At 34.4% G+C, this 27991-nt stretch overlaps 1 protein-coding gene across 25 annotated transcripts in view; it reads left to right on the top strand.

Annotated features, from left to right (window-relative positions):
- Nucleotides 1-27991, top strand: part of Ppfia2 (PTPRF interacting protein alpha 2) — a 451568-nt gene that overhangs the window by 371054 nt on the left and 52523 nt on the right. For all 25 annotated transcript variants that reach the window (XM_040754942.1, XM_013111885.3, XM_040754945.1 and 22 more), the window contains 5 exons: nt 5020-5257; nt 9157-9186; nt 12112-12242; nt 14370-14524; nt 18711-18804. In XM_040754942.1, the coding sequence (XP_040610876.1) occupies nt 5020-5257; nt 9157-9186; nt 12112-12242; nt 14370-14524; nt 18711-18804 (648 nt within the window). The remainder of the gene's footprint in view (nt 1-5019; nt 5258-9156; nt 9187-12111; nt 12243-14369; nt 14525-18710; nt 18805-27991) is intronic.

Here is a 27991-nt window from a genome sequence, read left to right as displayed (position 1 = left end):
CTTCAAGTTTAGAAAGGCAATCATGGACCTCAAAATAGCCTATATTTTTTTGAGGCTTTCTTGGTACCTGACAATTTTTGCCACCCTTTAAAAAATTTTTGATAGTCTGTGACTTTTGGTGGGATCAATGTCACTCAAAATGGCCTAACCACTTTTAAATTACACACACACACACACACACACACACACATACACACACACACACACACACACACGCATGCATGCACGCACGCACGCACGCACACAAACACAATTTGAAGCAAACATAAAATGATTCCTTATGGATTTAAGCCACTGTAGGTGTTATTTTTCCTATCCCCCTCTCTCTCTGTGTTTCTCTCCCTTCCCTATGCCCAAGCAACTCTCCCCCACAATTCTCATTTCCTTCAGGGTCCATTGGGGTTATACACTCATATTTAAAGGATTGAAACAGAGATCCACAAATAAGAAAGCACATATAGTGATTATCTTTTAGGGTCTGTGTTATCTCACTCAGTATAATGTGTTTTTGTTTCAACATTTACCTGAAATCTTCATGTTTTTCATTTTTGCTGTGACTTAGAAAATATCGGTGAAGTTAGTTGAAGGGTATTTATTTAAGGGTTTAGATAACTCACACTTCTAATGTATATTTAGCTATGTATTCTGAATGGTTGTATCACCTCTGTAGCTTTCTATAATGATAGTAACAATAGCACCCAGCACAGAAGACAAGGAAATGTACAGAACACCTTAAAGTACCCCTCAGTATTAGATAAAAACATGCAAGAATTTAACAGCTCAGGTTTCTCTGTATATGTTATAACAGGGCCATGTCTCCCATGGTGTCCATTACACTTGTAAGGATTCTTGGGGTAAATTTTGGTGTTGAGTGTCTACTCAGCTATCGGAGACTTCTCCTCACCCATTCTTGTTGCAGATGCACCAATTTACAATTCCATTAACAGTGAATAAGGGTCTCCTACCTTCTGTCCAGCATTTGGTGTCAGTTATTTTCCTCATCATAGCCTTAGTGACTGGGGTAAAATTAAATGCCATCACAGATTTAGCTTCTTTTTTCCCAAAATTAAGGATGTAGAGGTGATAGATTAAAATATACAGAGACCACAAAAAGGCATGAAATTAATTAATTTGATGCAATCTTGGCCATCATTTATAATTTTTTATTATTTATTTTTAAGTTTAAATTTAGATTAGAAACAAGGTTGCTTCACAAGTCATTTCCAGGTCCCTCTCCGTTTCCCTCCCCTCCTCTTGTGTCCTCCTCCCAACCCCCCCCATTATCCACTCATTTCCCCAGGGAGGGTGAGGCCCTCCATGAGGGTGTCCATAGTCTGTCATTTCATCCAGGGCAGGGCCTAGACCTTCCCCCTAGAGTTCAGGGTGAGAGTGCATCTCACATTGTTGGATGGGAGTCCAAAGTCCTTGTGTATACTCGGGATGAGTACTGATCTACTGCCCAAGGCTCAATAGATTACCTAGGCCTCCTCACTGACACCCACATTCAGGGGGTCTTGATCAGTTCCATACTGGATTCCCAGGCTGATGCCTAGGATTCAAGAGTTAACCTTTGACAGGTCAGCTGTTTCTGGGGGTTAAACCAGCCCAGTCTTAATCCCTTTGGTCATCAGTCCTGGCAGGTAACCTTTTTAACATATCCTTAATTTTAACATATCTGTACTTTTCACATATCTTTCATCTTTCCCTTATGGTACTATCTCTATAGCTCCTTGAAAAAATAGTTTCGTTCACCAATACTTCTTTTGGTAAATGTTTTAGTTTATTGACTTAGATGATTTATTGGGGGGGACGGGGGAGGAGGGCGGGGGGAGGGTGGGGGGCCGGGGGTGGGGGGAGGGGGTTGCAGGGCTAGATTTAGTTCATTCGTCCATTGCATGTGGAGTCTTCTGGGTGTAGACCAGATGCTTTATGGGATTTAAGCTACACTGTGATTAATCCAAGCACGCTTTGCAGTATGCTTACCTTATTATGACTTATTTCCTCTCATAAATTTGTTAATCTGTATTAGGTATAAGAGATCATCAATCTAATTTGAGGAGAGTGACAGGAGGCATGTATTACTTCATAGCTCTATTCAGTTAAACTCTCTGGTCTTAATTTACTACTAAATCCTCCTTTGTCCTATACATTTCATAAAGGATAGCGTATATGTTCTTAATAAGAACATATGGCCCATTACTTCCCACCTCATAGGCTACACCTTGACCTAATGTTTTTACGGGTATTCTCTTGCTTACTTTTGTTCCTTTTTAAGGTTTGCTGAAGACAGCAGTATATAGGCTGAATTAGCAAGGGATGGTGAGGTATAACAGGGTTTATCAATTAAAGAAGTGGCTCCTCTAGATGGATATAAAGTACCACCAAGTCCTTTGAGTTTTAAGCTGTGGCCAGTAGTTCTCATGCAAATATTTGTATTTAATTATTTAAGTTTAAGGCTAAGAATAGTGGTGTATCTAATCCCACTTTTGATTTTAGGTGTCCTGTATTAATAGAACTAGAATTCATTTTGTTATTGAGTTTAGGTCCAACAATGAATTTTCACATATTGGTTGAATTTTAATTCTATTGACTTAAATTTTACAACGTGTTTTAGGCCGAGAATAATTAGTTTGTGTTAATCATATGAACACGGTGACTGGCATGCAATTTACCAACCTTCTGTGAGGTATAACTAAGTCAAACTTTCATTTAGCGCTTAATTTTTATCACTACTGTGTCCCGTGGGAGTATGGCTAGGAAAGGTGTCTTTAGAGTTTCCAATAAAAACCTAAGGATTTGACACTGGTGTAGGAAGTTTTGCATGTGTAATTTTACCTCCAATTAATTACAAGGCCTGGACCAAACCTTTTTGTTTATGGGATTTAAAATCCATCTAAGCATTTTCAGTGCTTTGCCATTAAGCTACATGAATGACAAAAATTAATATTAGAATTCTATTTGTAAATTTTAACTTCTTTAAGTATTAGGGAGATGCCAGACTGTTACACTAAAATTTTACAAGTACTAAAATTCAAGTCACAATTGGGGAATTACTAGAATGGTGGGGAGGCTTGGCAGTTGAAATCTCTGCTTTTGGGGTTTGTCAGAGGGGAGTAGAGACCAAGCTGGGGGAAAGGGAGAAGTGAGACAAATGAAAGAGCAGAAGAGCAATTAACTCTGTCAAATTAAGGTCTCACCCTTATGACTATCTATGTTTTCATCTGCAAATACAGTGGTAGCCCATCGATCCAGGCTTCTTTGGGATCATAATACTATGAGTAGAGGGATATCTGTCCATTGCAGAGCATATGCTAACAGTAGTATATCTGTAATTCCCCAGCAAAACTAGAGATTTGAAAATAAACTATTTACTTAAATAATAGTGTAAACTAATGCTGATACTTCCATTCTTACTAAAAAATATTAAATTCTTCTAGTGACTAACACATGAAAATACAGAGTGTTTTTACACTTGTAAATGATCTGCTGTACTAAACAGTGCCTGAGATTCGCCTTTCAATTTGGCCCTACTCTATTTCAAAGTGAAAACCAGATCTTTTGAAAATTAATTAGGCCTGAAGAAATGGCTCAGCGACTAAGATCATCTACTGTTCTTCCAGTGGCCCAGAGTTTATTCCTCAGCAGCCACAGTATGGTTGGTTCACAGCCAACTGAAACCACTGTTCTAGTTCTAGAGGATCTGATACCCTCTTTTGACTTCCACAGACACCAAGCATATGCACAGACATATGCACACACATAAAATGAAAATAAATCTCATAAAAGTAATTAATATTCTTTCTATCTGAAGGTTAAGTTTCCACAAATTTGTTTATCATTTCATTAACAATAGAATCAATCAACAAATCAAAAATTTAGTTTTACTCCAGTATATTTCAAAATTAGACATAGGTTTTATATGGGTTTGTTTTCAAAAGTAACTACTGTTACTTTTATCTGTAAGTTAAAATTTTCATATACGCACACTGAAGTTCTTTGTCAATCAGATTGATCAATGGAAATTTCTTGCTATATTTAGGAAGTACATGAACAAATTTTGTAATTCATGTAACATTCCTTAAATATGAAAGACTTAACATATATGGAAGATATATTTAGTAATTTAATGTCATAGGTTAAATATTCTAACTATCATTTTGCACTGAATTTGTATATGTATATGTGTGAGAGAGAGACAGAGATAGACAGAGAGACAAACACATACACACACAAAGAGAAAGAGAGAGAGAGAAGAGAAAGAAAAGAGAGAATCTACATTTGTGCTCTCCTGAAAATCCTTTTGCCACCCAGACTGACTTTGACCTCATTATTATACATCACTCTTGCATTCCAAGAAATGAGATTACAGACATATACCACCATGCCTGATTTCATTGTTGTTTTTTGTTTGTTTGTTTTTTAAATTCAGAGCCAAAGAATCATAGATATTTTGTTTTAATTATGAATTATGTCATAGTAGACATGAAAATGTTTTATAATTACACATTATATACACAAGAGATTTTTGAAGTGAAAATCTTCACTGTACAATTACAGGTGTCAAACTAGAAATTCCAAATGCATACCATGTACTCTGAGAGCTCATTCTACACAGAGGGATATTCTCTCAGCCTAGACACATGGGGGAAGTTCTAGACCCTGCTCTAAATGATATGACAGACTTTGAAAATCCCCATGGAAGGCCTCACCCTCCCTGGGGAGCAGAAAGTGGATGGGATAAAGGATTACTGGGGGGCAGGGTAGGAGAGGAGAGAAAGGGAACTGGGATTGACATGTAAAATAAGCTTGTTTCTAATTTAAATAAAAAATAGAAAAATAATTTTAAAGAAAAAATGACTTTCATCAATTATAGCTAGTAATTCCATGCAATTTAAAGTTGAACCACCGCAAAAGGAAACGGAAATGCTAGATTTGAAGTAAACCTTCATGGGTAATTTATGGGGTGAAATCCAATTTCCACTAGCAATCTCATAATGGAAAAATGTTTCTATCTTCTAGGCTAATTCAAGAAGAAAAGGAATCTACGGAATTGCGTGCAGAGGAAATTGAAAACAGAGTGGCTAGTGTAAGCTTGGAAGGTCTGAATTTGGCAAGGGTCCATCCTGGTACGTCCATCACTGCCTCTGTTACAGCTTCGTCGCTGGCCAGTTCATCTCCCCCGAGTGGACACTCAACGCCAAAGCTCACACCAAGAAGCCCTGCCAGGGAAATGGACCGCATGGGAGTCATGACCCTGGTAATGATTCTGTATCCAGCGAAACTTGTTATTCGTTCTTTAGCTACAGGGTATTTGCTCTCATCTGGTTTTCTCTTGTTTTATTGTCTATTTACACAGGAAAATACTGTGTAAATTTGTTCTCCACAACAGCCATTTGTGGTAGCTACTACCATTCATCAATCCTTTATGGGATGAGGGAAGAACAGCCGTTGACAATGAGGAAACTGTCTCGAAGTCAGTAAGAAGTCAGGGGTTTAAGCACACATCAGAAATTTGAGTGAATTAAACCATTAAGTATCTTTTAGCAGATAGGAAATATGTCAGTACCTTTAAAAATATAGATTATAGCAAAATGTGTACAATAATAAATTAAGGTATTTTAATATATAATTTCTGGAAAAGCATACAAAATGGAAGCATCACTTCAGTATTTCTTTTTTATTTCATGTAAACACTTTCATGTTTCCTTTTTGACCTTGTTTCATTTATTACTACATTTGGATATTCAAGTCAGGAAGTACCCTAGAAAGAAGTGAAAGAAAATAAGAGGGTCACATACTAAAAGGAATGGAAGAAAGCCTGCTGTCAGTTTCATTGGATTGACTCCTGCATGCTGCAAGGCGTGGTCGTTTACTGCCCATCACGACGGGAGGGAAGAGAGCACTTTGTTATTTATGGGAAGAGATAACTTTGAAAGTTTGGATAGACTGCCTGTGCTAAAAATGGCTAATATATGGAACTGGGGTTACATCAAATAGTCTTAACTACAAAATGATATACTGTTTTGTTCTTCACATTAGTTGCATAAATTGAAAAGACTGCATTGCACAAAATGAAGGCTAAAATTATAAAACTACAATTAAAATAAGACAGTGTAGTCCCAGAAATTAATTGTGCTACAAATAGATAATATGCACTGTAAAATATAACCAGCTATAATAAAATGGAGAAAAATTAATGATACCATAGTTTCATTTGTGGCCAGAATACCTTGAATTGACTACGAAAATAAATACTGCCCTTGTCTATATGTGTATAACGCACAATATGAATAGAGAAGCTAAATAATTCAATGTCTAAATTGAACAGAAATTGTTTTAAAATAATGTGCAATATAGCTAATAAATGAAAAATATTTCATTCTTACAATTAATTTACATAAATATATGTATGACTTTATGAGTCTAATTTGATACATGTATAGAGATGTATACATACTCCTAACCATAGAAAAAACAGTCACATAAGTAAGGGAAATTTTATTTTATGATCAAAGTTTTAAGATTACCATCATGAAAATTTTTTCATATAGAGAGCTCAGATATTATTTTCTTTTATTTTGAAATTGGTAACTAAAAGAAAACTATCCATAAAGATTTAGAACAATGCTCCTATTCAAATTCTGTAGTTAGGAAATGTCTATGCAATAAACTCTACATAAAATAAAAAGAGCTAAAACCTTTCCTCCTTCAGCTATTTCAGTTTCCTTTGTGCTCATTAGGAGACTTGATATCTGAAATATTTTTAATTATACAGTAAGACAACCAATCTGAGTAACAATTAACTCATCAGAATTCATCTCAACGCAGCTCAAAAGTTTTGGTTGAAAAACTGGGTTGTACTCACTGAGTGCACTGACACACGGTGTGTTCTACTTCTTTGGTAATCTAGGGAACATTCCTCTAATCTTTGTAATTAAAAATATTAGCATCTCAGCCTCGGGTCCAAATGTAATAAGTACATAGAAAGTCATTTCCAATGTTACAGCAAGAATCTTCAAATGCAGAGTACAATTTAGGTAGTATCTAAACCAGGTGAATTTTACCAGAATCTGTGGTGCTCTTACTTTTACTTTTATGGTAAAGTATGTTCTTTTTAAAATATGTTGATAATTGTCAACAATATATTGATAATTGTCAACATATTATTTTTCATACAATATATTTTTATCATTTTGACTCCTCGCTTCTTCCCTACCCACTCCCATACCCACACACCACTTCTAAATCCTCCTGACAACTTTTATCTTTTGTTTCAACAATCAGCCAAGTTCTATTTGTGATGCCCATACATTCACAAGAATGGTGCCATCCATTGGACTGTGTTTGACCTATAAGGCCAACACTCTCAAAAAAACTGGTTCCCACTTCCCCAAAGGCATCAAGTGCTCCCCTGATCCACTTCTCCCACACTAGAATTTTGATTGGCTTGATTTTGTGCAAGTCTTTTGCAGGCAATCAAACTCATGGATACAGCAATCTTAGTGTATGCAGAAGATAGTTTTGCTCCAGCTCTCTGCAACCCCAGGCTCTTGTCTTTCAGCGACATCTTCCTCAATAGCCCCTGAGTCTTGTGGGAGAGGTGATATAGATGTCTCTTTTGTGGTTTATCCCTTAACTGAAACTTACTCTCTGTTTATTGACCAGCTGTAGGTTTCTGCATTAACACTCATCTGGTAAATAAAGAGAAATCTCTATTGTGTCTGATAGTTGCACCAATATATGGATATAGAGATACAGATTTGGAAGGAAGTATAGTAAATACTGTGTTTACCTATCAGAATAATAGTAGTGGGTTTACCCCAATGATCAACCACATGTTCTTGGCCAGTCTTAAAATACTTGGTATGCATTTCCTCCTATTCAGTAGGCCTGAAGACAATCCACAAGTAGTTGGTTGCCTCCCTAACATTTGTATAGTTATTGCACAATTAGGCAAACCCTAACATCCCATCATTACTGTAGCTCACGGGGTTCACAAAAGTCATCATCATTGCTGATGACTTTTTTTCTTATAGCAGGATAAATAGTACCTGCTGCTACTCTAAAAATTAGACAACAGGAAGGAAATTTCCTGTGAGTGACAACATGATTACTCCAAGTCTTGTGACCAAAATGTATAGTGGTTTGAACAACAGATTCTTATGAAGTTCTGGTTTACAACTAACAGCAATTGCAGTAATCTTTATACTTTTGAATGTCTTCAAAACATCAGCAGCCAACAACTCAAAGGGAGGTATCCCACAGTTGGCACTGGGTTTCACTTGATAACCTATGGCTATAGGAGTGTTATTTAGTCTGTAATGTAATTCCCATTAAACTATTCATAGAAATATGCATACATATTTAGGAAACTTATGAAATTATTTGTTTTGACATGATGTTTTCAAACATCTTTATGTTAGTTATCCCTCCCTCACACCTTCTTCTGCTTTATTTTCCCAATTTCCTACTGCTTCTCTTTATCTGCATAATGTCATCCTGTAAGCCTGAGAGATGCACTGTCACCCTGAACTCTTGGGGAAAGTATAGGACCTGCCCTGGATGAAATGACAGACTATGGACACCCCCATGGAGGGCCTCACCCTCCCTGGGGAAATTAAGGGATATTGGGGGGGGTTGGTGGAAGGGCACAGGAGAAGGGGAGGGAAATGGAGAGGGACCTGGAATTGACATGTGAAGCAACCTTGTTTCTAATTAAATTTAAATTTAAAAATAGAAAATATATATAGAAAAAGAAAATACTTATGATAACTTAGGTGTGATATTTCACTGCATAAGCAATCCTTCAAAGAAAATTAGCAATTTAAATATCTATTCCAAGAAAGCAATGTATGATATCCAGGCAGTCTTTACCACTCAACAAAATTCTTTTTCTGACCTCACTGTTTTTACAAAAATGTATGGTTCTATGTTCTTTAACCTACATAAAATGTTGGAGAAAATGATATTATTGGAAGTGGTTTGTATTTTAATATTATATATTCAATATTAGGATGATAAAAGGTATATATTCAGGAAATAATGAAATGAAGAAAAATAAGAGTCAAGTTATAGATACTATCCAAACTGTAATATCATCAGATGGTAATCATTAATTAGTCCTTTTTATGTTTCTCTTATTACTGCCTGTTGCAGCCAAGTGATCTAAGGAAACATCGGAGAAAGGTATTGTAGATAATTTCTTCATGTTTATTACTTGAATATCTCCTTTCTTTAAACAATTTAAAATACTATTGTTCAAATTATTTTATTAGTATTGGATAAATATTAATGTATTTATGTGTCATAAGAACAAATATTTTAAAATCACATTGTTTCTGGTTTCTAGGCAAATATTCAGGTATGGGAATTAGCTCAGAAAGTCACCCAAGGCAGAGTGAGATATCATAAGGTCAATGTTAGAACAGCATTGGTTGCTTTCAGTATTTTTTACTATGGATTTCTTTTAATGTTGGACTTGTTATTATTCAATGATGATGAGTCAGCAGATCTCAGTTCACATACACAAAAAACATAATGGTTCTTTTCCAGTTTCAAAAGAAGAGGGTACATGCCATGGAGAGCCCAAAGGGCAGTCAAGAGGCATGAGCAAAATAAAAAACAGCTACCAGGACTCATTTTGAGATCTCTTCCAGAAAATGAAGAAAAGACAGGTTAAGCAAGTTTAGGATTGATGAAATTATTACAGGTAGCTTGGGGAGTGAACAATTTCATCCATGGGTAACTTTGTGAACAGTATCATTACAACAGGAGTATAGCCACCAGCTAGGGAGGATGATTTCCAGCACGGCAGCGTCTGAGTTGATAGGTTTTTGTAAAAGATTACTTACAAAGTAGTTAGATATCTCTACATATTAATGAACCTTGAAAGAAAAATCTTCCGATGTCAGGAGCAACTAGATAGCTCAGCTAGAACAGGTATTTATTATTAAATCTGAAGATACTGGAACCAACATGCAGGAAGGAAAGTACAAAGAACTAATCCATGCAAGTTGTCCTTTGACCCTGACAAGCACAGTGTGGCACACCCAAGGCTACACACACACACACACACGAGAGAGAGAGACAGAGAGAGACAGAGAGAGACAGAGAGACAGAGACAGAGAGGGTGAGTGAGTGAGTGAGTGAGTGAGTGAGTGAGTGAGTGAGTGAATGTATATGTAGAAAACAAGTTGACTGAAAACACTGACCATTTTCTTGGTTCTGGGACAAAACCAAGACACTTAATGTGACACAAGTGCAATGTGAGAGGCAATAGACTTGATTTGGAGTCACCAAGCTCAGTCTTACTTGGCAAATGAGAAGAGTAAACCTTTCAGTCCCTGAATATCAAATAGGAAAGATTTAAGAGTTATGGCAGGCCCCCTGACTTGCAGCATCTTCCAGATGAGGTGATTAGGGTCTGTGGAGACAGCTCAGCCATTGAGAACATCTGCTCCTCTCTGAGAGGATTGCAGCTGGTTTCCATCACTTACATGGTGGCTCAGGAACATACATAACTATTTGTATAGGAACCAATGACCTCTTCCAGCTCTGCACAAAGAAAATGCTCATACACACAAAATAAAAACAAATAAAGTTTTAATTTTGTAGTCAGTAAAAGCTAAAACATATCTGAATCCAGAAAATATCATTAATTATTTCCTAAAAGAAAACTATGTTTACATGAATTAAAGTGATGTAAATTATTTTCTGTTTACTTAGTTATGACATATATATAGGAATAAATATCTATATATAACTCCATAGTCCATATAACATCTATGTGTATAGCTATAGCTATAGAACACATCAATGACTATAGTGTCAACTTAGCACTCACAGTTGACTTTAAGTGATCAAATTGACGTTATGTAGTTCATCAGTTTTTAACTTTCTCTACCTGCTGTAAAGGATCTAAGACAACTATGAATTTACAAAGAAATCAATCGTGTTAAAAATTCAGTCTTATAAGGAAAAAGGTTAGAATGAAAGGTTTTGCCTAGAAAAGTCTTGACTGTAACAGAAATCATGGAAGACGACCACTGACCAAGAAATGCTGGATAGCAGGGTAAATACATATATATTGGTTTCATTTACACATCAGAATAATTAAGATAGACATTATTATATCAACTTTGTTAACTGACTGCAAAGCCTTTCTGTCCCAAGGATTAGGATGTGTTTGTGTCTGGTGTTTTAGAGAACTGAACCTGGAGAGAATGTAGTTTCATGGTGCATGGAAGTGTATTTTCTACAAAGATGTTTTAGGAAGAAAATTGTGAAGCAGAAATGAATCTTCTCACCAAGAACAATTAAAGAAAAGAATTATGGTTAGATAAGGAAACTGTGAAAATACTAATTAGTTAGTATGGAATCTGAACTATGCTTAAAGAAGTCAGAATAAATGCAGGTTAGAAGTCTTTGATTTTTCTCATCACATTGGAGCCATGATGACAACAGTTGCTGAAAAGACTCTTCAGATGGGACCATGCAGTTTAATTTTCAGGGCTCTCCCTAAACTGTAATAGAATTATAATCCAAGGATGAAAAAGACAGGGGGAAAAACAGCGTTAAGTTTCAGGAATGCATGAGGTCTTCTTCATATATAATAACTTCTGTGTACACACACAAACACACACATATATATGTATACATACATATATATATTATAATCAATGTAGAAACAAGCAAGATGTTTCTGTAGAGTGCAGCTTTACGTGTATCCTGTGGCATTTCCACAATAATGTATTAGAAGACATACTTCAATAACTTTGATCTCTCTAAACATGTTTTGTTATGCAATGATAAAAATGTGTATCCATGTATGGAGAGAATGATTTTTCATTTATCAATGACAAATTGCATTTTTACTATTAAGCCATATTTTTCTGTAATTATCTCATTAGTTTAAGGATATATTCATAATAAAGGTATTTTATGTCTTAAGTAGATATGAAAATCGCATGCTTACAATAACAAGTTGCCTGTGTAATACATATATGCTTGTGATAGAATTTCTGTAGTCCCCTTACCTTAATGATTCTTCTTTTGAGGCAATTTCAGTTGAAATTATAATTAGCTCATTGGATGCACTCCTCCTGTTTCTAGATTGCAGTGGTGGAAGAAGATGGACGGGAGGATAAAGCAACAATTAAATGTGAAACTTCCCCTCCCCCCACACCCAGAGCCATCAGAATGACACACACGCTCCCTTCTTCCTACCACAATGATGCCCGGAGGTAAGACTCAAGTAGGGTGTACATTAAATATTTTCCTCCCTAAATTCTTCCTCTTCCATCACTGTTGTCAAATAATTGTTATATTATTTATAGAAGATAAGACTTAAGAGATGTCTCCATTGTTAAAGAGTTCTGGCTGCTTTTGCAGAAGGCCAGAGATTGCTTCCCAGCATCTACTTCAGGCAGCTTCTCAATGCCTATAACTCCATTTCCAAGGGATCCAACACCCTCCACTGGCTTCTACATTCACCTACAATGGTGCACATGACTCACACATGGACATGCATACATATGTATGTAATTAAAAATAAAATTACATTAGTATGTACATATTTTGACTTGAAATACAATTCTTCATCTTGCTCTTTTCCTGCCCTCCCCTTTTCCATATCTCCTGTGTCATAAGAAAGTTTCCAATTGTATATCAAAACTTTTACTTTTAAAATTAAAAACATAACACATTTATATCTTTGTTTTGTGACAAGTCAATATGAAAATTACTCTTCTATATTGAGAAAACATTTCCTATTACCTTTATGGCTAGTGATAGATAACTACAGGACAAGACTAAAGATGTGTAGTGTAATAGAAGAGAAATTAAGGTTTGAAAAATCTATTCCTGGTCCTCTTCTGTTGCATTTCTGTGCCACTGTGCTCATTCTGAGTCCTCAGATATAAGGCCTTAGCATTGAGATTAACACTGACCAAAATATTTTTTCAAAAAGATGAGGAAGCATTTCATATGCCACAAGATTGTTCATAATCTCCTATCCAAGCAGTTAAAACTTTCAAGTTGGTCTCTATAATCAAGAGCATGAACATAACTCAGAATTAAGTTTTCATCTTACACACAAGAATTCTCAGTCGATATCAGTAGCAGCAACATTTCTGAACACAAGCAGCATTACTTAGAGATCAGCACATCTTCTAATGAGTAGGTGCATGACATATGGTTTTGAAAGGTGGGTTTTCTGTGCAGACAGGTGTTTCCATGTATTTGATTGATTTCAATTACTATTTTCAAAATTTGTAATTCTTTATTCCTCATGAACAGAGGATTATATTTTCGTATATGAAAAGTTCTTTCTCAATGGAGGTTAGAGTGTAGAAACTCAGATTACAATGGATGCATAAGTAAATTTTAAAAGCTATATAGAGCAGCAAAGTATACAGTGTTATAGTGATATATAGTGAACTCCTCTTTTTAAGACAGTGTCAGACTGAGAGCATCCCTCTTTGTGTTTTAGACACATGATGTCTGTTTGTATGCCAGGGAAAAACACTCTTAGGGGAGTGCCTGGACCCTGCCCTGAGTGAAATGACAGAATCTAGATATCCACTATGTGGAAGGAAATGGCGATAGGGTGGGAGGCTGGGGGAGATGGTGTGGGGGTGCGGGAGGAGGGGAGGGAGAGGGAACTGGGATTGACATGTAAAACAAGCAGAAAACAAAACAAAAACAAACAAACAAAAAAGACAGTGTCAGACATATTGATCAGAACTGAGAATTGATCAACCATTTGGAAATCATTTCAATTTATTGTACATTTAAAATAGTATTTTATTGATAGCCATAGATCAGGAAGACAAAGATGTGCATTTACAGTAAGTTGATTCTAGATATCAGTAAGATGACATTGTAATAGATGAATTTGTCTCAAATGTGTGTTAGAGAAAGAAAGATAAAGGAAACCCCATGAAGACAAAGGTTAAGTTAGTAGCTCCGATTTCACAATCAACAGATTGCCATGGGTCATTCTTTTTGAATAAGAAAAAAGGACTCTGAAGAAAAAAAGATAATGGACCAAACGCTCAATAAAAATAATAACACACAGTTATTAAATTGGGCTAAGGAGGATGATTAATTTGATGGTATACAGCTATAAGAGGAAATGGAGTTATTTGGAACAAAATGATTGACTTTTCTTCTGCTAAAAATTTGAAGTCCCATGAACCAAGAAAGAAATATTTTAATAACTTAGAGAAAGATGAGGGAGAGAGGGGTAAAAAAATCACATTCAAAATCTACTTATTCCTTCTTTTTGTCACTTATAATGAAAAGAAGCCTTGTGCACTTTGAGGATAGTGCATCAAAATAAACAGTTTTTCATCTTTTGTGTTCTACAGCAGTTTATCTGCCTCTCTTGAACCAGAAAGCCTTGGGCTTGGCAGTGCCAATAGCAGCCAAGACTCTCTTCACAAAGCCCCCAAGAAAAAAGGGATCAAGTCTTCAATAGGGCGCTTGTTTGGTAAAAAAGAAAAGGCTCGACTTGGGCAGCTTCGTAAGTATGGGGCTTTTTCACTTTCCACTCCCTCTGGATTTGTCACTTCTAAGTGTCCTGTGATTCTTTCCTCGTCTGTAAGTCTTTTTCCGTACCCAGTGAGCTTTCAGTTCAATCAACTTCATAAAGTCAGCTTAGCTGACTAACACTAATAAAAGTTACAGTAAAACAATATAATAAGACACTCAATTCTTTTGTTTCTTTGTAATAGCAATAGATGGACTATTTAAATGCTCATTTTATGAAGTTGCATTGACACTATGAATGAAGCATTATTATTGCCATCTATATTTTATTGGTGAGTAACCAAAGTATTAGAAATTTTCAGAACAGAGACCACCATAAAAGTAGTTTGAGAGATGGCTCAATTGATAAAATGACAAACACGCAGTTATGAGGACCTGAACTCAAATCCTCAGAGCACGTGTAAAAGCCAGCATGGGGGCAAATGTTTTTTACTCCAGCGCTGGTAGAGTTAGAGATAGGTGGCTCCTTGGAACTCATTGGAGGGTCATCCTAATTAAATCAGTAAATTTTATTGAGTGACACCCAATAAAAAATAAAGTGGAGAATGATTAAGGAAGACAACCACAAGAACAATATGTATACACACACACACACACACACACTCACACATGAATGCAAACCTATATTCTCATGTGCACTCACCTACTATATAGACACCACACACATTTTCAAATGTACCAGGCAAAAAGAAGACTATGCTGTCACTTAGAGCATCTATAAATAAAATCTTAATTATGTGAGCTCAGAGTATTTTCTACAGAAAAGAAATGAATCTTGCATACACCAAAAGGAATTGAACATTAAACCAAATAACAAAGGGATAAAATATGTAGGATACCTAAAAGCTATCACAGTTTCTCACTACTATCTCTGAGTAATATAGATGAGATTAGGATGAAGACATAAAGCATTAGAAGTTTAACTAGTGTTAAGTTATTATCAGTGGCTGATAATATGAAAATATGACTTAAATGACTCTAGGTAAGATATTGCTATGAAAAAGATACAGTTGCACATTCATACATTTATACATATAGAAATTATCCAAGATTTAACAATTGGAATTTCTGATATAAAATATATACCACTGGCACAATGGTGAGAATATTGTCTTTGTAACTGTTCTATTGGTATGAAGAAACACCATGACCAAGGCAACTATTATTCAAAAGAGTATTTACTTAATTGGGGGCTTCTTTACAGCTTTAGAAGGTCAGACCATGAACATTATGGTGGTAAGCAGACAAGCATGACATGGGAAGAGTAGCAGAGAGCTTTACCTCCTACATTCTGACCAGTATGCAGAGATGGATGGATGGATGGATGGATGGATGGATGGATGGATGGATGGATGGATGGGTGGGTGGGTAGGTAGATAGATAGATAGATAGATAGATAGATAGATAGATAGATAATCTTCCTGTATATTCCTCTTAATGGTTAAACTGCAATCTGAGGGTAAATGTTAGAGTTATAGAGATTTCCAAATATGTTCTGGGGTTAATTAGTTAGAGAAATGAATATTCATCACCTAGGTTTAATTTCCTACTGTAGCACCAAAGAACTTCTGTTCTGATGCTCATGTTTTCATATTCACGACAGTAAAATTGTTCAAAATCCTTTCCCTGGCATCCAGGGTAGGCAACCACAAAAAAGCAGAAGCTAGGAAAGGCTGATCTGCATGTGACCATGTGACTAGCACAATTGAATGGGACAGTTGAAATAGAATCCTTGGAAATAAGAAATATAAGCTCTATTTAAACATAAATCAACATAACAATCAAAATATTTGTTTTATTTAATTTAATGATTATGGCCCTTACCAAATTATTTGTAATTTGTAGTAGCATAACTCAAAATTGTATCATTAAAATGTTTGTTAAATAGGGATCACTTATTTATTAACATTTTAGCATATATACTTATCTTAGGTAGTATAATTTACTTTTTCACTTTAAAATGTTTTTGATTGTCCTTTGCACATAAATATTTTTATACTTATTGTCAGTTGAGCTTTATGAGAAAATACTAAAACCATTAGTGTTTTTTCCAACAAGTGGCTTTTTATCAGGATATCTAAGATATAATTTAAAACCTAGAAAATACAATCTTCTAAAAACCTAAGCTTTGTTTTATACTTTCAGAAGCTATGAATTCTTAGATAAGAATATATGAAACTATGGTTAATTATAATTATAGTTAAATCAGCTCCTCCAAATCAGGATGTAGCAAAACGAATTTTTGCTGTCTCATTATAGAATTCTTTTCCTTTCAAAACTTCTGTTGCTTAACAAATTATCATGTTTTATCTAAGAATTAGAGTTCTTGAAAAATTTTAAATAACAATACTCCTTTGTTACTCTGAAAAAAAAGTGATTCATCCAAAAATCTGAAAATTGAAAGTGATTCCAGTATTTATTGAATAGATTTGTTGCATCAATCTGCAGTGTAACCATGTGAAGAATTTTATGAGTTAATTGTTCACTTCATTTCCATTTTAAGAGAACATTTTTATTGTTAATCTCTGATTATAAGTGATATTTTATGAGTGATTCACAGGACATAAAGTCAAAATATTCTGTCACTATGCATAATGAAAAATTTGAGATTCAAAAATGTTCCCTAAGGGATTTCAGTTAGCCACTGGATGGCTTTCCAAATAAGAGCCATGGTGGCCATCCTTCATTTTAAACTCTTTCCACTGCATTAATTGAACATGAATATAATGAATAAAATAAATTCGGCCTTGCATCTCCGTAAAGCTGAATTTAAACTGGACAGTCACTGATGAGTTTTTATTGAAAGGGGCTTTCTTACAATTATCCAGTCCAGCAATTAGATAATCAGGCTAAGAGTTAAGTTAATTTAAAAATCAAGATTCTTATTAATAATATCCAGTTTTACAAATTATTTGCTAAAATAAATTACGAATAGCAGTACTAACTAATTTACTGGTCAATTCTATGAATGAGAGAAACCATATCACAATCAAGCCTTCAAACTGTAAGCAAGAATATATACAAAAGAAATGTGTGACAATTGTCTTCAAAGGTGATTTTCTGATGTATTCGTTAAATTTGGAGGATGACATTTGTTAAAAATGAAGTTATGATTAGTATTAGAAGAGTATTATTTGAAGATTTATAGTTTTATACTTAAGTATGCTTAGTCCATTCTATTTAAAAGTGTATATATACACAGATATGCAGGTATATGTATATATATATAAATATTTCTCCATTTGAATTTGTGAATAATTTTAATTGAATGTGATTTTATGCTTTTTTAACATATGCTAAATATCAATGAGAAGGAAAGGTCAGTATTAAGCCCTAATTATTTTCACTATAATTAACAATTTATGAATCAAAATGCATTTAAGGTTTTGGAGTGAAATGATTATTTTTTAAGATGTGTCTAAATATAAATGGCACCCATAAAATTTCCCTTGTTCACACCAAGACTATGTATACATACTATAATTTCTGATTCTACTAATTCAAATAATAATATACTAGATGAAAATAATCTTATTGAGGTTTTTGAGAAACATCTAAATTTTTTTCAGGCTCATAAAAAAAATCATAGAAAAAGCTATGCCAGAATGCAAATGATAACCTAGAACACAGGAGACATGTGCTTTAGGATACAAAACTGATCAAGATGAACACAGTGTATTCTGGGAACTTCATATGAAGAATTTTGAAAAGCCAACAAGGGCCTCTGCATTCTGTAAACTTGTGACCAAAAGCATACGTCTAGTTTTCTGTTCAGCAGACTTTCTCAATGTAAATGAGATATGACAAGCACACTATTCATGTATTCACTGTTACTTTTCACTAAAATGTTACAGAATGGCCTAGAGCATTGAGTGATGTACAATTGTCTGTTGGTACACACAGACACACATACACACACACACACATCTTCCATAATTATGTTTGTGAAAATGGATACCAGTAAGCACTTCCTTTTGTTTTGATTTTCTCAGAGCATTTGTATGTGCAACTGTCCTTGATGTATGGTATGATGAGGCAGTAATATAAGGGCAATCCTGTAAGAAAAAGTGTTTTGGAGTAATTTCTTCAATATGCTGTGGAGACGTGAACTTCAGGATGGACAAACACCTATATCTTGATCTCCAATCATTTCTTCACAGGAGGCTTCATGGAGACTGAGGCTGCAGCACAGGAATCCCTGGGCTTAGCCAAGCTTGGAACTCAAGCTGAAAAGGACAGAAGACTTAAGAAAAAGTAGGTTTGGAAATTGTTTTTACTCATTTTTACAATGCTTCATTATGTTCTATCTTTTTCTTTTTCAAGGAATTTAAGAAGAAAGAAATGGAAAATGAACCCACTTAACCATTTTTCTGGTATTATCTCAAGCAACTCAGTGCTCATGTTTCATGGTGATAATGAATTGAAGTTTCACATGAGTAGAAAACTCCCACACAATAAGCTACATAATTTAAACTAGTGACCAAAGCACTGATTTCAAAACTGAGCTATATTTAACATACTTAGATGTAGTACTGACAGACATACAGTGCACTTTTGAAGTTAAACAAAGTTCTGATTCGTATGACAAAACGAGAGGGAAATTTTGTGTCCTCTCATGACAATTATGTGTCTAGTCTTCATAAACAAGAATCTAAAAGGAAAAATTTTTCTCTGACTGAATATAAGCTTTATATAGGAAGGAACAGATTGTTTTGCATCTGCCAGGAAACTGAGAGTGTATCTTTCCATTCACATGTAATATGGAACATTGAAATGACTTGTAAAATTGGAAAGGTTTGAGTTTCAACAGCTGTTAGAAAGGAATTCCGTGAATAACATATTTTTAGCAGCGTAGTAATATTTCAGTGACAAGAAGTCACCATCCTGAAAGCACATTCTTTAAAAGTATAATAATTTCACTTTATTACCAACTCTCCTTTGAGTTGCTCCATCTCCGCTAAGTTTTTATTATGCTGTTTTTATATTTCTGCTTTCTCCTACTAAAGAATAGTCTTTTCTAGCTATCAATTTGTGATCTTTATATGTTTATTATTAGAGAACACAGTTTTGTCAGGGTACTTCTCATTTTGTCTTTCTTCTTGCATTCCATGCATTTACCAACAATAGGAAATGTAAACATATACATTACCAAGAGATAATTATCATAATTTTTTGTTAGTTAGCAATATGCTGAAAATATCCAGATCCAATATAAATGCAATCTAGAAAGAAAGTTTTAGACAATGGATATCTTGCATATGATTTAATGGTCAATTATGAAATGTTTCTTATTTAGTTAACAATAACTTAAAAATATTAATATTTGCCATAACCTGCTTCCAATATCTTCATTTGCACAATACTATTAAGTAATGCTATCTTTAATTTCATGGCTTTATGTGGTTAACATTATTCTATGAAATAGATTCTTAGTTTATATTATGGTTAGTTTACTACAAATTGAAATAGAAGATTAAAATTTAAAATGAGTCTGCCAAATGGACAGAATTAATTAAAATATGCAAAAATATTTTCTTTTATATCGGCTACTCCATAACAAGACCCCAGTAGCATTATATGTAGCCAGTGCAGTGATATTTGGTATGAGGAAGCACTTACATTTACTCAGTACTTGCTTGAAACAGTTATTTCTGTGTTGTAGCATAACATAAAGGATGCTTCGTTGTGTATCAGTTACCTTCCCATTGCACTATTTCCAATTATCTATTCACATCACATATTAGTGACTTGTTCCAAAGCGGAAACTCAATTACTCATATATTTCACATTTATATTCTTGTTAGTGCCTTCTTACAATTTTCAATGTTTTCATTAGCTTCCTGCCTTTGCTCTCCTGATCTTTAAGGGTTGAGCTATTTATTCTCAGAATTTAGTCTTCATGTAATGGTGTGATGTTTGTAATGTATACTCACTTTACATTTGCCATGATACTTAGATCTTACCCCTCATCCTCTGTCTTGTTTCACTGGAGATAGGTGCATTTTTCTGAAATAAAGATCTCTTCTGAAACTGACATTGAGAGCAGATAGAAATAATTTTACTCCTTCACATTTGTGTCTGTCATCCTGATCATTAAGTATGCATTACCTTTTTTTTTCTTAGCCATCGAGCCATTTATTTAAGACCTTAAACTATTTGCTTAAGAAAGTTTAAAGGTAATGCTAACCACACAGCTATCAAATGTAACAGCATAGAATAATATGGATGAGACATATGCTCATTAGGTTAGGCAAAAACAAAACAATAACAACAAAACAACTCAATTTCTAAGTAAGGTTCAACTTACCAAAGTTTTGGCAAAGTGTGGATTTTGGTAGTATAAAGTCCTGTTGTGGTTTTTTTCTCCTTGCTGTAGCAAAATACCCAGCATTAGTCATTTAAGAAATGAAAAATTCTTTTGGTTCATAGTTTCTGGGGATACAGTCCTTCATGGCAGGGAATGCGTATTGGTAGGAGCAGTAAAAAGCTGACCCCATCACATCTACAGTTAGGAAGTAGAAAGTGATCCGTATTGATGCTCAACTTATTTCATTCTTTTTATTCACAAGAGGAACTCAGCCCTTGGGAAAACACCACCCACATGAAGGGTTGGTTGTCCTACTCTAGTTAACATACTCTAGAAAATCTCTCCAATGCATACCCAGAGGTTTGTTCTTAAGGTGGTTCTAGGTTCCTTCAAGTTGACTTTAAAGTTTAATCATCCCAGGCATAACAAATACAAACTGTTGTCCTTGCCTAAATTCAAAATCTGTCTGACAATAAACAGAAAACTGAGAAAATCTGAGATCACATGTCAACCTTTACAGCTGTTAAAATGGGGTTTGCATGTCTGACAAGTGTGCATAGCAGTTAAAGACCTGTTAGACTCAGTCTTCTAAAGTCACAGGTATAAGCCCTATGTAATAATTGTGACATTTACAATTATGATATGATATGCTAAAGATAATATATATATACTAAAGGTATACTAAATATAATATACTAAAGATAATATATATTAAAGGTATACTAAAAATTATATACCAAAGATAATTACTATTGACAAACAAAAATGTGTTATTAGCATTCTTGCCTGCAAAAGTATTTTGGAGAAAACATGTTAATTTTATTTATACTACTATTTTTATACACTCTATGCTCTCCCAAAATATTTAACTACTAACTATTCAACTGTCCATCCTCAGAAATATGATAATAGGGTAAGTACCTAATTCCCTGAGGTATTGGAGATATGAAAATATATATTTAAAAACTAGCTATCAATTGCCAAAGGTTCAGAATTATTGCTTTAAAAATATTCTCCTCAAAAATTTTTAAATAAGTACTCTTAATTGATGGTCATTCTTTGCACATAGTACGTAGAATTCATTTTCTGATTTTTTTTCATGCTCTGGTATTTTTAAGTACTTTTGATTGGGCTTAATCTTTGAGGTTCTAGAATGCTTTTAATATATGTCTATTCATTTATTTACTGTGATGCCAAAGGACCACATGTGTGCTGGAAAGATACTCTAGCAAGGAGACACATCCCCAGCAATTATACATTTAATGCATATTTCACTTTTATGCATACGTGTGTGTGTGTGTGTGTGTGTGTGTGTTAAAAATTACCTATACTGGGGACTGGAGACATGGCTCAGAGGTTAAGAGCACTGGTTGCCCTTCCAGAGGTCCTGAGTTCAATCCCAGCAAGCACATGATGGGATATGATATCCTCTTCTGACATACATGCCAACATGCAGATAGAACACTGTACACATAACAAAATAAAATAAAAACATCTCCTATACCTTGATGTGTAATTGAAAATAATTCCATGAGGTTTGGCGCCCTGAGTAATTTATCAAATTGTTCTTCAGTTATAACATCGACAATATGTTATTGTTGCATTGTTTAGATTTCTACATCTTCCTGAATGGATAACACTACTAAATGATTTTGTATTTGGATCAATTTTTCAACATCATTAAAATAAAATTAATGCTCCTGTATATCTCTCAACAGCATTCTCTCCAGAGAAGTAGCTTCATCCTTGGAGTTTGGCAATCAAACTTAATCACCACCAAAGAATCTTTATATTAGAACTTCAAAGAGCTCAAAGTGAAGCTTTATAGACTTAGCTAATTTATTCTCCTCACAGCCCTGAGGCTCTACTTCCACACATAATTTTTATTATGTTTTGAGATGCTGCACTTTTAATACTTGGCATTTGAGAGATTCAGAGTGAACGTATCTCCAAGCAAAGTAAATGTCATTTAAATTATTCATATTCTAAGGAACCACAAAAACTCAGTAACATTTTTTCATCCAATAAATATTTATCAAGTGACTTTGTGCCCATTTTAACTTATAAACTAGTTGTAGTCAAAGATATGAACATATTTTCCTTTCTAAGTGGTGCTGAGTACATGGAAGGTAAACATCTGAACTCTGTTCACACAAGTCCATTTTCTAGGTACACTGTAGACAAGGATTTAGTTACATAAAACATAAAGGGGAGCAACTGGCTAGAAACTGAGCCTCTCATAGATCCCAGAAACATCAGAACCAGGGTATATCCAGATGTTGATAAGAGATCCTATTTCTGCAGTGTGCTTTCATAAGCACATCCATTCTTTTTCAGTCCATTTGAGGCTTGAAATCCAGTTAAATTTTGCAGTACAAGCATTTGCACTTCAGTCAATATGTTGCTGTCTGGGATTCATGCAGTCACTAAGTGTCTGCTGGTGGTCAACTAGCTCATATCATCCATTACAATACAACATTTAGGAAACTAAACCCAATATTTCTCTGGGAAAACATGCCCCAGTTTCCTGCTCAGAGCACAGAGTGTGGTTCTGTGCTGTTCTGAGACCGAAATATAATTTCAGATATATGTCTTGCTCCAGGCAAGGACAATGAAAAGCCTTTCCTGAACCTAAATAACATGGTCCAAAGACTAACAGTGGAAAATAATACACTGTTCTTTCATGAAGACTAATGCTAAGAACACCAGAAGTACTCTTTTTACAGATAGACATATCTGATCTGATCTGACCTATTTGAAGAATGAAAAGAATGAGAAAGGAGAAAATGCTATTTGGAGCCAACAGCAAGTAACAATATATCACTACTTGAGTCTTAAATTATCTACACACGTTTTTGCTTTCAAGAAATATCTTGACCTAAAAAAGGTATTTAACAAGGTATTATTAGAAAATCAAACTGCAAATTTTTACAAATGCTAGAATAACCTTAATTTCTGAATAAATTCTATCATTAATTTTACTAAAATTTTTATTATAAATTTAAGTAAATAAATCCTAAATGAAATAAGTACAAGAGTAGTTTGGCAAATAGTAACAGTTCTTTCATTCATTTAGCATTGTAATATGTCAATAACTGATGTATAGAATATTGGCATTTCCATTTTATAAGAAAAAAAATGGGGACAGTTGACTGCACTTAAGCTCTTCTGGTTCCATGACCGTTTATCTAAATCACAAGTCTTTGAAGAGAATAATGAAAGTGGTCTAGCCCCAAAGCCACCAATTGCTCTTGTTTCAAACTTATTCTTCAAGACTAAAACCAATGACCTATGTGGCAAAAGGAATGGAATAAATAATGTAATGATTGCTGATTGAATGTAAAGCACGTGCAAGGCACTGTTATGAGTGGCCAAAATAAGAACAGATTTTTTTGTCAAACTATGAAAAAGAAGATACACCTAAGATTTTTTACAAAGTCCTTCAAAGAACTTTATAGTTTTATCCAACATTTATAAATTTCAGTAGGAATCTTCATATAATCCTGCTATCAACTGCAGGGCTATTTTAAATGTGTTTATGTGAATGCATACACATTTGCAGCTCTTCAGGGATAGGAGAATTATTTTCGTAAATTAAGCAAGTGAACAATACCTGATAAAGAATTTTACATTCAACATAGGTGGTGAAGGGTCAACATTCTATGCACTATCCAGATTGTAATCACCTTGTGGAAAACTCTAGGAAACAACATCAAGGCATGTTTTCAAATCCCAATAAAAAGAAAGAAGGATATGTTGAAAGTGCAGAATGGGAACTCAGGTTCTGTCAAGGGCCATACAAATCAAATATGCCTTATATTCTGGTCTTTTGATAAGAACTGGAGCCAAAAGCAGAGATTATTAAGTTGATGATGTTGAGTTTACTCTAAGACAGCCACTGATCATCACAGACTAGAGAAGAAAGTACTGACAACCTGGGAGGGAGTGTGAGCCCTTGATTATATTCAACCCAGACTAATCAATCATGTGTACTTGGTAGAATTTTAATGGATGAATTAACTTTTCTTTGAGAGATTTAACTATATGTTATTTATGTTGCCATGCTCTAAGATTCTGAGTCAATTCCAAGATGAACTACACTCAGAAGAACATTTGGATTTTTCTATATCCAACTTATTTGTATATTCTCTGTGTTTAAAATACATTTCCAGAATATTTGCACTCATGATTAGAAGCTGGGTCTGGATGAAGAGGAAATCTTTGGATCAAGTAGAAACACAGATATTAATTTCCAGTCAGTTTACAAAGCCCAAGTTCTAGGCTTCTGCCTTGTTCATAATCTTCACTGTCCAGGGTTTTCACTCTACTGATATTATTGTATGTCTTGCTGTTTACACTCTTTTTGATCTTTTAGACCAGCTTATTTTCTTCCTTGCCCTTGAGATTATGATACTATATCTGTTTCTCTTGTTCCAGATTGATTTCCTATAATTCTTTCTTCAAGTTTCAGATAAAGGAATTTATCTAAATCATATTTCTGAGCTACGTAAAATTTCTCAGTCTTTCCTAAGAATCCAAATAATTTTCAAATGTCTTCAAGTAGCATATATATCTTCATGTTACCAGGTTTCTACCCATCTTACTAGCCTCATGGTTCTCTGCTTATACTCTTGTACTTCACGTTTCTTAGATATTTATCATCAGTTTATTGGTTATGACTCATTCTTTTGCTTCATGTACATTGCTTCTGCCTCACCTCATCCCTCACATTTTCTATTTTAATAATGAACATATCTATTTTATGTGCATCAGCTACTCAGTAACCACAGTGAAAGTGAACATGTGCAAAGTTAGGCATTGATCTGTTTATTGTGCATGTTTTACCTTGGTATCACATGGAGTCTGTGATTTCAAGACTGCTTTTCTTCCACAAATGAAGTGTCCCAGAAAAGCAAGAAACTACATGTATTAAGTCACACGAGCATTAGCTACTAATACCTGATCTGAACAAGAGAAATACAATAAACATAGTAATGTGGTTGGGGGAACTCATGAAGTGTCAACATTGGATGAAGGACTACAGGTGACTAATAAGGACCTATTATGAGAAATAGTCTTCCTCAGGAAAGACCACAGCAATTGTTTGCCCAATAATAAATAGTCATCACCGAAAACATGTGCATACAAATGAGAATGAAGTGTTTACCCTGAGCCAATACACAGACTGAGCAGGTTGTATTCACGTGTTTATAAATTCTCACACATATCTACATATAAATGTAGCAACAATAATTAGATTTGGCTTTTCATCTTTGACTATTAAATACCATGATCCTTAGCTGAAAGAAAGCCTATTCCTAATAAAATTTCTATTCCTGTCATTATAAGGCTGACAAATTAGGATAGATATTAAAATCATAGAAATGTTTACAACGTAATGTAAACAAATAAGTGTAAGAAAGTAAGGAAGATGAAATAAGTTTTTAAAGAAAACATAAACACCTTATATAGAAGAGGAATTTCTCTAATACATATTTCATCCTAATTAAACTATTATCACACAGTCTCTGAGTCATTTGTGATTTTTCTGCTATGCACAACACATTTCTGAGCTTAAATACTTGATATTCTGAAGTAAGAATATCAAGTAAGAGTTCTTTAACTATGAAAGAGAAGAAAATATGTGATATTGATGAGAAGTCAACTGTATTAGTAAAACAAAAATTTAAGAGCTATAAACTCCACTTTGAAATTTGTTTCATGTTTCTTTTAATATAGTTTATATTTCAAATATTTGCATATTACTACACAATCCGTAATTTAAAAGCATGATAAAGAAAGCATGAAGACTTGAGGAATGTTAATGTTTCACTGTGTACAAATTTAATCATCTTGTGTTATTGGAAATTGATGAATCAGTGGCAGTCGGGGTAACGGAATTTCCTTTGCTCATGGTCACACTTCATACCAGATGTACTGGGCAGTTTTCCTGGAAGACTTAGAAATTGCCTTGTCTCTTTTCAAAGTTCATGATACAGCACACAGGTGTATTGGTAAGAAATCCAATTACAATGTATAAAACTATGTCTTTTAGGTCATACCTTATTTCTTTTGCATGTATTATTTGGGAAAAATTGTGACTTGAGTTACTTAGGTAGCTGTATTTTCCAATTTTTAGACATTTATGTTTTGGTGTATAAGAAAACTTAAGGAGTTTGCTGCAGCTGTTCTGGAGCTGAGGCCAAAGAATATGCATTTTGTCAAAGTCCCCCGTGGTTTCTCTGAATGAATGCTATTGGAGGAGGCATGTGCAGACTGTTTATTACACATCAAGCTTTTCTTTATGGTAGTTTTGCAATATAGGAAATGCTTTACTTTGCTTAATTTCTGAATCAAGAATTTCTGCTTCATATTTTGTTACATTTAATATAGTTTATGAGTTATAGTGATTGTTTCATTTGCTAAGAATTGTTCTATTGTTTGTGTAGAAATTTTAAAATATTATTCTCATGGCTTTTTGTTGGGTTATTTAACTTCCATATTTTCTAAATGTCTCTACTACATCCAGGGAGTAAGTTATTGAGTTCAAAGCTAAAATTGAATGAGTTTGGTCTTGCGATGACCCAGATATTGCTAAATCACCCAATTACATATTTTTATAAGCAACGTTTATAAATAGCTGTTTATGTTTCTCATGAAAATCCATATAATAGGCACAGATTTAAGATTTTATAGCATATATAACAGACAACAGAAACTTAATAAGTTGTTTTACGCATCGTTCAGTTCTTATTACAGGGGCACATGTTAGAATAAAAATTTGGCATCTGGAATGAGCTTAACACATTTTTTCTTGCACTAGATAATGTTGAATAAAGAACCTGTTAGCAATTTTGTCAAAACATGTATGAAAGTTGGAAACATTTACTCTGACCCTCCAATAAATGTGTTCTCCACTTAAGTTGTGCCTTCCTGCTCTGTCTTCTTGCTTGAGGTTTAACGGTGGCCTCAAAGGGCTGTAGGCTGTGCAGTAAGGTATTTTCCCCATCTATAACACGACAGACACAGATGTGGCCCCAATTAAAGAATGTACTTTGCTTTCCTCCTGGGATGTATTAGAGGCTAAGAAAATCTGGTCCTGCATGTTTCAGAGTGGCTCATACTAAATACAGA

The sequence above is a fragment of the Mesocricetus auratus genome, unplaced genomic scaffold (genome assembly GCF_017639785.1).
Source record: "Mesocricetus auratus isolate SY011 unplaced genomic scaffold, BCM_Maur_2.0 Super-Scaffold_100011, whole genome shotgun sequence".
Classification (NCBI taxonomy): Eukaryota; Metazoa; Chordata; class Mammalia; order Rodentia; family Cricetidae; genus Mesocricetus; species Mesocricetus auratus.
Note: the sequence above shows the minus strand (reverse complement) of the source record. Positions and strands in the feature narration are given on the sequence as shown.